This window comes from Sciurus carolinensis, chromosome 12, assembly GCF_902686445.1.
Source record: "Sciurus carolinensis chromosome 12, mSciCar1.2, whole genome shotgun sequence".
NCBI lineage: Eukaryota > Metazoa > Chordata > Mammalia > Rodentia > Sciuridae > Sciurus > Sciurus carolinensis.
The window spans coordinates 75,023,269-75,037,672 of NC_062224.1; the positions used below are offsets into that span (position 1 = coordinate 75,023,269).

The following is a 14,404-nucleotide window of genomic DNA, read 5'->3' on the forward strand; positions in this document are numbered from 1 at the left end:
CTGCACTAGACCTCACTTCTAAAAGATTCCACCACCTCTCAATAACACCACACTGGAGACCAAGCTTCCAGCACATGAAACTCCTGAGGACACACTCAAATCATCTCTAAACCAAGAAAGGAGACATAATTCCAAAACAAAGTGGAATATTTATCTATGAAATGTTCTAAAGCCTTACAATCAGTATTCTTGGTGTGAAACATGCTGTCAATACTGTCTAGAGGATCATTTTAGGAAGATTTTGAAAATTTACATCATTACTGAGTTCTGAGTTCAACCAGAATAGATATGCAAGCGCTGGATTGGATATTTTAAGTAATACATTTGTCATTATGTGACTGTCAGGAACATCTTTCCTTGTTCTTTGAATCATTTGACATTAACAATTGAACTACAGCCTGGTTTTTTTTTTTTTTTTTAGTTCGAGGGCTGAGCAAATCTGAGAAACGAGGTTTCGGAGTGACATCTAGCCATTTACAGCATTTACTGCAAGAAAGAGCTAGGAGTTGCGTGCATTGAGGCTGGGGTTATATAACTAAGAATTGTCACACAAGGAAAACACCATACTTGAGATTACAATCACAACCAGCCTACTGTCTTAAAATTGAACCCAGGTCCAAAAAAGGAAATGTCATGCATTTCAAATAAAAAAAATAATTCAAACGGCACTGAGCTTGTAATGTATATTTTATTTTGCACAAGCTTGCATATATACTGCACATACATTCAGTTTAAGAGAAGATGGAAGGCACACAAGGCAATTGGACTACTGTATCCTTTAAGTGGTACAAAGCAAAAGGTAAAAGTTTGGAGAGTATACAAAAGCTTAAAACACACAAAGTAAAACCCCCTCCCCACCCTCCCCACAACAACTTATTTTTTTTCCTGTTTTAAAATTTAGTAGCTGCCAAACTAATTTTTTTAACTTTTATTTTAAAATCAATTGTCTACTGCACCTTTTAATTTTCTTTTTAATATGGACAGGGAGTCTCATTGTTTTTATCATATCAATTAATATTACAGTACATCCTTGGTAATACAAAATTGTACACCTTCATCAAATAAATTAGGATAAATTAAACCAATAAATTATGCAAAGTCTTCAGAACAATAGACAATAACAAAAATCCACAATTGAAATTGCCTCTAGCTAAAAAAAAAAAAAAAAAAAAATCAAAAATCGACTTTATCAGTTCAGTTATTGTACTATATTCAAATCAAAGGGTCTTTATTACAAAAAAAAAGAGCTTCATAATGCTATTTACAACATATTGCTAAATAATATAAAGGCAGTGTTTTGTCACGGTTTATACTATATACATATGAGAATGGCTGGGACAATATTGGGGGAAGCCATGACCTTTGATTCTTCTAGGTAGTGCTGAGACCAACCCCAAATACATTTTTTTTTTTTTCTAATTCTAAATTTGAAGTGGTAATATACAATTTTAAAATGCTTTATCCCCCTAGGTAGGGAAATTGAATATTTAAAAAATACAGAATGAATCCATCTTCCCCAAGGCAGGCTAGCCCGTTTGCCTTTCTGCTCCTGTTTGTGCATTTTCGGGGGGTGTCTGATTTGAGAGAGGGCTCAGTTGAAAAGACTCAAAGTCCAGACGCTTCCACATTCTGTTATATTCTTAGAAGGATAATTATAAGAAGATGCAAAGCTTAAATACCAGTTTTGATCCCAGCTCTGAATATGAGCATTTTAGCTTGAGTTTTACAGATGGTTCATAACCAACAGATCTACAGAAAACAAAACTGCATTTCCTTCAACATAACATTTAAGTGCAAAACAGTAACTGCTTACTCATATCAACCAGTTACATTTTTTAAGGGGAGCTTTTTGAAAACAATGCTTCTTGTAATTTGCAAACACAGAGTTTGTACCAGAGGAAACATTTGTACTATTCACACCAATGAATACTCTATAATATACATGGCAAAGAGATTTTGCACGTCCTCACATATACACTGCTTCTTTCAGGGGAGTCTGTAAACCACTTTTTCTTTGATGAATTTATGACTGCTTCTGGGGGGCATCCTATTTTGAAAGCCCCCAAATCTTTAGCATTATGACTCAATATTAACCTGCATGTGTGTGTGTGTATGGGGGGGGTTACTTACTAAATGTCTTCATGTACATAGAAAAGAAACTTCATAAATTTACAGAAACTGCATTACCCTTGCCCTTGACATCTGATAAAAGAGACTGTTATCTTTTAAAAGTAGAGAGCAGGATTTTCAAGAATGCTTTCAACTGTCTATACAGTCACTGTAGTGTTCCTAATAAATCCAACAGATGTTGTGAGAATGTAGTTATTTATTAAAATCTCATGTCTTACGTAACAACAGCCATGAGGTTAAATATTTACATTGCTTTATAAAAGTTCCCCTCTTGCTTTAGTGTTTCCATTTTGCTTTTGTTTGTTTGTTTGTTGCTTTAAATTTCTTTAAAATGATATTCACCCACGTCCCTAGTACAGTAACAAAGATTCTGCAAACATAAAACACTTTAATTAAATAATACTCGGAGGCACAAAGCAAACTTCAGGAGTATGTGGGTGAACATTTACTTAAACAATTACTACATTCTAACATCTTCCACGTGTTTTACCATTTAATGTGAAACGTCCTCATTTAAACAGCCAGAGAGACAGTAAGAATTAAATGTTTTGTTGTTGCAAATAGAACATTCTTTTCACAAAACATAACAAATGTCTAAAATAGGTTCTTAAATCTAGATAGGAAAAGGTAAGCTTTCCACTTCACACGCATATATATATGTATATTTTTACATGTGTGTATATGTGTGTATGTGTGTTTATGGTCACACATCTGCACACACATACATAGCACATGGTATGAAATATTGCTTCTATACTACTTTTCATTAGGCTAAGAAAACACAAGATTTGCACCACAGTTACAAAAAATTGGCTTCTACAAGAATTTTCAAAACTTGAATGCTGCTCAAACAATTGAGGAAAAAATAATTTGCGGTATCAAACTGTTCTAAAAATTCTCTTCTTCAAAAACGTATTCTCCCGCTTTGTTTTAAAAAGACACAAAATATGCATAGCTATCAACGTTACGTCAAACAGCCAGAAAAAAAATCTAGTGTTTATTGCAGCTGTAGTAATTGGAAATAAAGTCAAAAAGATGAAATCGAAAGCCACAGAAGGCACAAGAACAATTGTACTTGTGGGAAAAAACTGGTATTTTGAAGGATTTTTAAAAATCCCCCCGCTGGTGCATTTAGATCTAGGCACAGACTATAACCTCAAGTGTACACGCAAAACTAATTTAGAGTTAGCAGAAAATAAGTGTAATGTGGAATTTCAACATGGACTTTAGACTCTTTTTTTTTTTTTTTTTTTTTTTCTCCTGTGTAAACTGCCCCTCATCCTTCACCCTCCCACCGTGGAAAGCTGACTTTCTCTCATGGACCCAATTTTCACATGGTGAGAGTTCAGATTTGAAAGTTGGTGATTTTTTTGTTTTTCAACTAACTGTTAAATAGGAGTTTTTGAGAGACAGGCTTTTGTCATTTTCCAATGCACTAGGAGGCACAAGATTCTATGATTGTAAAAGGGGGGAAACTACCTGAAAGCAGAGTGGCAGAGTTCTCTTTCCAGAACAAAGAGGTGAATTTATCCTCAAGCCACAGTTTTGCCTCCGAAATAATTTCTACACCTCAGTGAACACTGAGGGGTTATTCTCAGTGGGTAAGTGCATGGACACTAGGTTGTAAACACATACTTTTACTTAATTTGTCTATCTAAATTAGAAAGGCAGGGGATAATAATATGAAAAATCCAAATAAGTCTGAAATCGATATTTCACTTGCCCCAGATTAAGATTCCTAGCAAACTCTACCCAGGTGAACACACTGCAGCTTCGCCTTTTACCTCACGCAGGGCAACACAACGTTGGTGGTAGGAATTACACGGAACAGCAAAGACCAGTTGTATGCTGACATGAACAATGAATGTCAGGCTCTTCCAAACCAGTCAAGTTCAGATGGCTTCTCTACCTGTGCTGATTGGAATCCTTTTTTTTTTTTTTTAATTCCCCTTAGCATTTTATTCCAATATAGTGATTATCCAAACTTTTTTTTTTTCTTTTTAAGCAAGCCTGAAAAAAATGACCAATTGGATCCTAATGATTCTGTGTGCATGAGTGTGAGGTGTGAGCCGGGAGATAGATGTGTGCGGCTGCGGGTGCTGAGCGCAAGGGTTGGCGCACCAGCCCCAGCTGCCGCACGCTCTGTCCACACTGTGAGGGCCTGTGAGTCTCCTGAATGATGCCGAGCATCACAGGACTGCACCATTTAATTTAAAGTCAGCAGGTTTTAAGGCTTTGTGCTGACAATAATTGTGTTCATACATTCCTGTCCATCAGCAGAATTTATAAATGATGTTAAATTACAGCGATCAGGTCAGCTAGTCAGTCACATGGGTCAACCTGCAGTCTCCAAAGTCAAATGTAATTTTTTTTAAAAATTAAGGGAAATGGCATTTATGTTCTGTATGTTTTAAATACCAGATTTGTTACTGTGTCGTTTTAGGAGGTGTATATCAAATTATCCAAGAGGAAGGAGGGACCTGGAAAACGCCATTAGAATGAATGATGAATTCTTACTCCATCCACACACGAAAATTCATCTAGGAAAACAAGTGTGAATGCCGTTAGATTTTTTTTTTTTTTAAATGCACGTATGGGACATTGTACATCGTCAAAAAATTGGAAAAAAAGGAAAGAAAGAAAAAAGAGGAGAATCATTGAAGAAAGCTTAAAATAGCAGCTAGCTTTCTTAGGTGTGCTGAAGTTGTGTCTTTTGGGTTAACCCCAAATTTTCCTACGCTATACACTATTCTCACATTTTGGTCAATCCTAGCTTCTGAATTAGAAGAGACATTATCAATTGCTTTCAAACATTATACCTAAAATGAAAAAACACTTAGACTGTCGCCACTTTGAGTACCCATCAGGGTAGTGTGGAGCTGTATATATGGAAACAGGTCATTCTCACACTTGCTCCTCTTAGGAGGCAAAGATCAAGTCAGCTGACAGCTGTCAACAAACTTGTAGTGTAGGCAAGGATTTATGGTCCATTGGGATTTCCTTTATTCCTTACTATAGCAAAGGATTCAGAAAATAGTGTCTTAGAAAAAAAAAAAAGAGTTGATTAAACAAATAATAATCCTTTTAAGCATATAAACAAAGTCAAGCAAAGAATAGATTTGAAACTTATGTGCCTTTTAATATCTGAAGCAAAATAAATAGAAAATGATAACAAACTGTAGGGCTTTTTTCTATGAAGAGTGATCTAAGCTCACTTACTGTGAAGAACCTATGATAAAGTTTACAGAGGTGGCTAAAAGATCATGTGTGATTCCAGTCTTCTCTTGAAAGAGTTAGTTTTGTACAAAATTGCTTTGCCTCCTTTAGAAACTGGTACTAGTTTGGGGGTGTTTGCCATTGCTCTTAGGAAAGGACTGACAGCGATTATTTTTCTTTTTTAATTTGGCCTTTGGGGGTATTTTTGAAAAGTGAGCTGCTCATCTGTCATTGGCATTATTTTTAAACATATAAGAAAAAGCTACTTATTGAATCCAAACCAAACAAATACTTGGGTGTATGAAGTGGTTTCATTGAGTTTCCAGACCTTCTCAACAGTTAAAAACAAGAGACACATCACTGTCAGTAGAGCTGTGCTGTGTCATGGTTTACCTCGGCCAACCGCCATTTACAATAAGCCACCAATCCAGCGTATGCATCTTTCACAAATGCCCTTCCTTGCTCAGGTAGACTTTATACTCGCCAACATTCTTTTTCCCTGAAAATTAACCCTATGTTAAGTCTCCAAATGTTAAGGGCCGTGGGCAAAAGTAAACTAAAGGAAGGAAAATAACCATCCCCTCATAATGGGAAACAAAAGGAAATCAGAGAAAGATGATGAGGAGGAATTACCAGCTGATTTCATAACATATCCATGCCTCCCATACACATATATATGAAATCAAAACCTAGACACATAAGTTGGACATCCAAAGGGGACTGCTACTATTCATACATTCAAAAAGAGTTGTTGAAGTTTCTACTCATGAAGCAGCTCTTGTAGGCAGTTTGGGGATTTGAAAATCTCAGGGACTTCACTATCCAGCTTGCAGATGACCTTGTATATGGCCTTCTTCCAGGAAGGATCAACATCTTTGCCTGCGATAATGGCATTGAAAAACTCCCGTAATGTGATCTGCGCAACTTCCAGGAATCTCTCTGGAACCTGCTGATACAAGGAGACAATGGCATTAATAAAGTTTTCAGTTTCAGGTCTACAATTCTTCAAAGGAAACTGAGCTAAGTTCATTCTTTCAGAAAGAGGCTTACATAGCACCTGCATATTCTAAAAATGGCCGGCTTCTATTCTCTTATGTAAAGTCATTATATATAGTAGCATTGTAATGGGGGGTTGACAGCTTTGTAGAGTTTTAGAAAGAGAATTGTGCAGACCATACACGCAGACCTGGTGAAAGACTAGGATTTCATTGTGAACGTTAGGGTAAAGAATAGAAATGCGGCAGTTGGGATTGCTTATTTTATTAAATAGGTTCAATCCAGAAGAAAGTCTCCAGCTAATTTGTCAGACTATAATTCATATTTCCTTTTGATTTCCATCATAAAATAAAATGTGTTCTCCAAATAATAAATAAATTAACTCTATGTTAATAATATGTTAATAACATTTGGAGACTTAACATAGGGTTAATTTTATATATATATATATAGTAAACCCATAATTTCAATGAAGAAAATCTAAATTCTCAGCTTCTGGATTTGTATCAGAGGACTGTTGACTTGAATTCTTAAATGTGTACAAAAGCAATCTGTACTGTAAAGTACTCTACATTCATAAAGGAGTAAGATAATACACAAAATATAAAATTTAAACTTAATCCTGAAATACCACATCAGAAAGATTAGAATTTGAGATTAGAATTGCTCCATAAGAGAATGATTTATGCAGTTGATAATAATTACGAAAACTAACATTTATTGAGTGCTTAGTATATATCAGGCACTGGATTATCTAGTGAATGTACGTCTGTATTTGCAAAGCCTTTTCTTCCACAGCAATTAATATATGTGGGGTGTGTGTGTGTGTGTGTGTGTGTGCATGTGTGTCCGTGTTCTCTTGTTAATTTAATAATTTCATCTCTTGTCTAGGGAAAGGAGTAGCAACTGATGTACCTATTTATTATTGTTTCTAAGTTATTTATAGTAAAGTGTGGTCTATCTTTCCCCATACCAACAAAATGGATTCACAGAATAATGCCACCAACTCAGAACTTTCCAAGTACATGTTGACACTCTGTGGATTTCTTTCAGAGGTGTGTTTATGCATTATTGATGTTTTATTTTTACGTCAAGTGTAGATATATAAAGACATAAATGTACCATGGCTGTATGTGTAGACATGTCTGTCTATACACACAACAGACGAAAGATTTTTGTCTCGGTTCAGATACGCTACAGGAAAAGGGAGATATTGTCATGTTGAGCAAGTTAAATCCCTTTCTCCCCACCTGTTCCCAACTGGTGCAATGGACCTTTTCATCAGGATAGTAACTATAATAATAAATATTAAGTATTCACCCAATATTCCAATTTTCACATTTAAAATTGGACAGAGAAACTTAATACTCCCAATAGCAAATCAATTGTTCTTTTTAGGGAAACGTAGAAACTCCCCAGTAAAAATGGGGCCCATTTTGTGTTCAGCAAAAGGACAAATTCTGTGTAACCTTTACCAAACACATTTACACTGTCAGCACACAGTTTCCAAGGCTGCTTGGAAAGTCACCAATGGATGTGCGTGCAAACCACCGTTCCTTTCTGAGAACTCATCCAGCTTTCCCACAGACCACTGGTGATCTCCCCCAAAGCTCCTGGATACAAGTGAGGATTTGTTGGAGGAGAGCTTAGCCTCCCACTCACCTTATACCAGATACAAAGTCATTAGGCGGACTTGTTGAGTATTCTTCCCTCCTCCCAAAGATAATCCTCCACATTTTATCAAAGGGGCATTACTGAGAGGGAATCTGGCTAGAGAACAGTTAGGCAGTGTAACTACCCACCCTAACTACTTGGTTTGGGAGCTGTTAGTCAAAAGCTACAAAAACATAATCATTGGCATACATTAAAATAAGCATTTCAAAAAGTGTGGTTTCACTGCCCATTGGCAACGGAGCTGCTACAAAAATCTGTGTTCCTTGAACACTCAGAAGCGCAACATGGCAGGAAGCATTGAGGGATGATGGGTGTGGGCGGCGGCTCCAGAGGAGAGAAGAAGACTGGAAGAAGAAGCCCTGCCCACAGGAAGGACCCCACAGGAAGTCTGGGGAGCCAGGGGAAAGAGGGGCGTTGTGGAGATTGTCAGAGGAGGTGGATACATCTAGAACAGCATCAGCACCAGAGGAGGGAGGGAAGAGCAGCTGAAGGATTTAAGAGAACAAATCAAGGCAACTTCATCCGGGATGCTGCGCAGGCTGTAGCTCATTATTCTTATTATATGCCATGCTTGCTAAAGGATTTTAGTGGGTTTTATTCTGCTTCCAACATTCATTTCTTGTGGTTGTCATCACGGGCCGTCTTAGAATATCTTTTGTATTTGTGCTTTGTGTTATGCAACTTTTTACCGACTTACGTCTCGTTTACCTTACCCTAAGGTGTCTTTAGATAAGGAGTCCTGGTTTTTATTCTGTGTATTGCCCACATGTTCAGCAGAGGCTCTTCTGCGGAGTCATTTAATAAATACTATAGTTCATAGTGAGATCTCACCCTCTGTTCTAGGCCATCTTGCTCTGGAGTCACACTTATATTCTCCCTCAATACTTTGGTGGTGGCGGGGGAGCTTAAAATAATGACAAAATAGGACAGAAGTTCAAAAGTTTAGAGTTCAGGGCTGGGGTTGTGGCTCAGTGGTAAGTGTTTGGCTAGCACATTGAGGCACTGAGTATGATCCTCAGCACCACATAAAAAGAAATGAATTAAAGAGCTTTTTAAAAAAGAGTTCAGAAATCATTATTTTATAGATGAAGAAACAATAAAATTCTCTGAGATGCAAAAATTATGAAATAAAGAGACTTTGTGTGAAATAAGGTATCTTCCCATTGAATTATGCTGGCTCCCTTTTAATATCTATTTTTGTTTAAAGCAATTTGAACTTATATGTGGCACCCAATCTTTGATAAGCATTGGGTCTATAATTGAGAAAAACAACAACAACAACAACAACAAAAAACCGCCTCCCAGAAGCTAGGAACTTTAAAATAAATGAAAATGATGCAAAAGATTCCCAGGAAGAAACTTGGGTTATTGATTCATGTTTGGGACGGGGTGAATTCTTTGTACACAAATGAAATGGGTTGTTAATTTAGTGTTGCTCTGAAGCCATATTCACCCAGTGGACTGGACTGGATAAAATAATGCTATAATGAGACCCTCTAATAGTGGAGCAACTCATCTTTTCTGGTGGCTCCTGAGGTATGATGTTGGATAGCAAGTGATCTGAGAAGGTGCTAGTGAATTCCACCCACAGGTAGAAATATCAGCCATGAAAACAGGAATCTTCAGCCCTCTACTTGGAAACTTCCCCCAACTCCATTTACTAGAGTAAGGGAGGTCCTCCTGATGCTTTTGTGAGGGGCATCTTAGGATTCGGGGTCATGAGTATGATGCTGTCCATATTTTTCTGTACCTCCTCACACCTAAGGGCTTTCCAATCACTAATAAACATCTGCAGAAAATCCCTTAGTGACAAGTAATCCCTTATCTAGGTTTCTTTTAATAGAACCCAACACTCTGCAGAATGAACCCTAGAGTATATCTCCTCGGCATCAGGTGGCAACAGTCAATCAAATCGCTGGAATGCAAGACAATGCAGGCTGCTGGGGGGAGGGGGAAGGCCATGCCTTTGGACATGCCACAGGGAAAAAACAAAAGGCTTCCAAAGTCTCTGGCTGGAACTCTGAGGCTATTGTGGGAGCTGCTCTGCCCTGGTTCTTCAGGAGAGGAGAGTGGAAAGTTTGCTTTGATAACAAAGGCATCCCAATAAGGGAGCCTCACCCCAAACAGTTTTGCCTTGATAGTTGGAGGAGAGAAGAGGATTGTGAGGTATTTGAATACTTGGATGTGCGCATCAATTTGAAGGGGCTGGCTCGCAGCATCTAGCAATTTCATCACAATTGTTTGTACTTGAGTCTCCTCAGAGCAAAGGAGGGCCTTGTGGGCTTCAGACAACTGGGGGAATCCAGGGGACCGTTTCAAGTCTGCTCAGACCACAGCTGGGCTGAGCGCACACACGGGGTGTGTTGGGTGGGTAGCTGTTTGGCTGTTCTTTTTTTTTTTTTTTTTTTTAATCAGAATGAGTGGCAAAGACATTTTTCCCCCGTCTTCCTCCTCCTCTTCCCAGTTGCTTTACCTTCAAGGATGATTTGTTTTATTAAACTGACTGTCCCTAGCCTCTGCAGTACATAATAAAAGCCTGACATAGCAGGCTGCCTGCCTTCTGTGTCCTGCAGATACTCATCATAAGTGTCAGGACATACCAAGGTTAGCGGTCACTGGAAGTGTGCTCGCTGGCCCAAACCTTGCCAAACGCTCTTGGCAGCTGAATGAATGTCACAGAGAATAGAAGGGGAATTACAAAGGTTAAAAAGAAGACAGCCTCTCCTATTTTCTGGAGACAGAGAAGCTGATTTTTCACACCTCTGAAACATCCATAAGCTCATTCATCCGCCTCTTGCGGGGGACCATAACCTTGCCCCTTGCACAGGTCTCCATGGACACCCCTCCATCCTTGATCCCCTTTAAAAATTGGCCCACCAGCCTTGTTTCATCAGTTAAATCATCTTTACTGAAATGGATAGAAAACAAACCAGGCATCACCTCTCTCTCTCTCTCTCTCTCTCTCTCTCTGTCTCTCTCTCTCTTTCCCCTCTCTCTCTCTCTCTCTCTCTCTCTCTCTAAGAACCGAAGGTTCAAATGGCCTATTGAGCGTTATCAATAGATTCCAGTCTTATCAAGGGAGATCATCTTTACAATACATCTTTTTAGCTCATTTTTTTCTCAAACTTGCTTGAATAGAAAAAAGGGAATTTGGACACATGTATGGGCAGAAGTGGTTAAGGGTTGGGAAAGTAAAATCCTGCCTAGTGTTTTGGTGAATTAGTTTGTGTGTGGGTTTTCTTTCTTCTTCCTCCTCCTTTTTCCCCCCCTAATACTATAAAAGGGCAATAAAATGCTGACTGTAAGAAGACAATGTCAAGGAGAAAAGGGTACTGGTATTTTGGATACTCTTCACTGCTCGCCTTGGAGAGAGAGTTATTCTTGTCACAAACCCTTTTGTCTGCATCTGCTGACTGCTTGCCTGTAGCCAGCAGCATACTTTAACTGTTTTGTCACCTCCTAACATCACATGCATCAGCTGTTGGGCTTTTGTTACGGGTATTGTAGAACTAATCCGCTGTGGCTGTTCTACTGTGCAGTAAATAAAACAGAAACGGGCTTCTCAGACTATTCTGCATGAATATTTCAGATGGCTTTTACAACTCCGATTCACAAAATCAAATAAATAAATAACTCCCCCCCCCACCCTCACCCCCTCCCTGCACACAGAAACAAAACCCCTCAAACCAGCCCCAGATGCCTCCAAGTCAACTACATTGAAGGCTCGGACTTGAGCCTTCAAGCAATTGTTTCAGTGAAGTTGAAAGAACAGTCTCCTCTCAACTTCAGCACCGTGGAATTCCTATTTATTATTAGAGTTGAACATGTCTCATGCTGAAAACTGGCTGAGCATCCCTGAAAATCTGAAGAGCTACTTTTTTTTTCTTTCTTTCTTTCTTTTTTTTTTTTCCTTTGGGCCTTAAAATATATATGTAAGGCCATCAGAAAGATATAGTGTTGACTTGTTAAAATGCTTTTATTGTTTCCATCTGCATTTTCTTCCCTTCCACTCATCTAAAGGGGTCAAGGGAAGATGCTTATACTTTTTGTTCATCCTAACCACATTTTCTGAGATGTTTAGCCTGCCTAGGAGCATGGAAGGAAATAAAACTCTGAGCTTTTTCAAAACTGAATTCACAAGAAGAGCTCTCTGACGGTGTAAACAATGTCCCGATCACAGAGAGTGAGGCATCTTTCTAGATGCCTCCTGAGTGTCTTTGGAGAAGTTCAGAAGAGAAAGGGCATCTACACGTGTGTGCACACACACTTGCGCACAAAGATCCTAGGAAAGGAGATAAACAGTTGAAGTACTTTCCCGAGGATTCATTCACCCTAGTGTGCACATGATTCCTCTAAACAAACTCGCCTGTCCCTGCTGTTTGTTAAGTAAATATTGATCAAGGAGAGACCTATCTCCTGACAGCAGTGGCACAAGCTGGGGACTTGTACTGCAGACAGGGTGGACTTCACTGGATAAACTCAGATGCTTTCCTAGCTCCTCGTGGAGACTATCAGATGAAAAGACAAGAACAGATACAGTATCACTGCGAGTCTCCCCTGCCTCGCTCACACTGAACTCGCCTGCTAAAGACAGGAAAGAGGAATCATGGCATACGAAATAAAGTCACCAGATGCTGTGACCAAGGGTCTTCCTTTGCAATCGTGTATGCATTTATCCTGTGTGGACAGTTGGGGACTAAATGGCCCTTCATAAGACAAGAAATGGTGTGGGATGCTAACACGGCCACTTGTGGGATTCTATTCCAATGCCTTCTCTGTTGCAGGGGAGGATCAATTGGGAAAGTAAACATAAAGGTGCTTTGGAAAGCATAAAATATCCAAACCGAAGGTGGTAGTTTGAACCTTTAAAAAAGAAGCCCTAATTCCTGAGAAGCATTTTACTGTGATTAATAAATAGGTGCAAAGCATTGTTTTGAGAGATGCATTAAGGATGTTTGCTTGGGCAATTTATTGGCCAAATCAACAAATTGAGAAAAGTTGCTGTGTTTCCTAAATTTTCTTTTGCTCATTTCACTGTTATGACTCAAATTCCTGTTTTCCACACTGTCAGTAGTTGAATGGATGCATGTACTTCCCTGAGAAGGCCTGATTTAAAAAGATCTTTAGAGATTAGGTTGTGTGTATTAAACTCTGAGCGCCATGGTCAAACAGCAAGGTGTTATATTTAGAATTCCCACCCAATGGCTCCACGGTATTCATATTTTATTAGGATGCTCTAACCTATGTGTGGAGGGACTGGTATTATCCAGGAGCCCTGGCTGGGAAGCTGCTACAGGGTAACACCAAATGAGGCAGAGGGAGATTATTTGTCAACAACTGGATTTAGGACTAAAGTCTCTCTTCCTCTGTTGCTCCAGGGGGCATTCAACTTCCTGGGACCTTAGAGGATTAAATTAGGTCAAGATCCATGCAGTTTGGGGCACTGAGAGGGAGCCCATTTCCTAGTTACATGTTTTGCTACTTAAATATGTGAAGAGTAAATGCTTGTAGGAAGTGGCTCTATAGTTCAAGGCCGTCTTTAAAAAACACACACACAAAAAAAACTGGTCTAAGCAGAGGAACACACGGCAATAACATTCTGTATCTTTTTTTTTTTTTTCAAAGCGTCAAAAGAACAATGTTCTGTTGAGCAAAATTCAGTAGCATTCTGTAAACATTAATTTAAGGAAATCAATAGACTCAGTGAGCTAAAGCCATATTGCAAGATAAACTGGCCAGAGTGCCACTTTGTCAAATAGATTTTCGTTTTCTCGGCTAGATAAAGACAGTTTCAAAATGGGGCAAACGTGTTGCAACCAAGGTTTGAAAAGTATGTGGCCTTCAAACAGTCTGCCTGTTCCTACTACAAAGCTGAATAAACATACTTTAAAATGATAAGATTGCTTTAGAATTGATTTGGCTTTCAAATTTTATATATAGTAGATGTCTTGGTGGTCTCCCAGGAAAAGAATAAAACAAAGCAGCGTGCACTCAGAAGAGAAAACGCACGAGGAGAAAGGGGTTAAACTGTCTTGAGAGACAGGGAGCTTTGGGAGCAGTTTCAGTGGATGTTTGACTTTAAAAAAGAAAGGAAGAAAGAAATCTTTATTCATGCTGACCTGATGGGCAACAGGCCTTCTTGCCAAAATCCAAAAGCCAAACTCTCCAGTGAGTTTGGGATCAGAGGTTTCAGCTGGTGGAAGCTGTTCACGTTCCGTACTCACCAGGCAGTGTCGTGTGAGCGTACGAGGGGGTGTGGGGATGGGGGAGGCAAATCCAGGCCAGGGCTGGGGAAAGAGCCATGGTGGCAATTCACCCAGTAGCCTCAAAATGTCCCTCAGTCGAATGAAAGAGCCAGGAAGATCATCAGAAAAGTGGCAAAAGGAAA

The 14,404-nt window shown here is 39.0% G+C and overlaps 1 protein-coding gene across 4 annotated transcripts in view; it reads right to left on the reverse strand.

The window, feature by feature from the left end:
* Positions 1–1,343: 1,343 nt before the first annotated feature.
* Positions 1,344–14,404, reverse strand: part of Prox1 (prospero homeobox 1) — a 52,609-nt gene continuing 39,548 nt past the window's right edge. For 3 of the 4 annotated variants that reach the window (XM_047520428.1, XM_047520429.1, XM_047520430.1), the window contains one exon: positions 1,344–6,295. In XM_047520428.1, coding sequence (XP_047376384.1) covers positions 6,107–6,295 — 189 coding nt within the window. In that variant the 3' untranslated portion in view covers positions 1,344–6,106. The remainder of the gene's footprint in view (positions 6,296–14,404) is intronic. The other variant, XM_047520431.1, reaches the window with a different exon arrangement.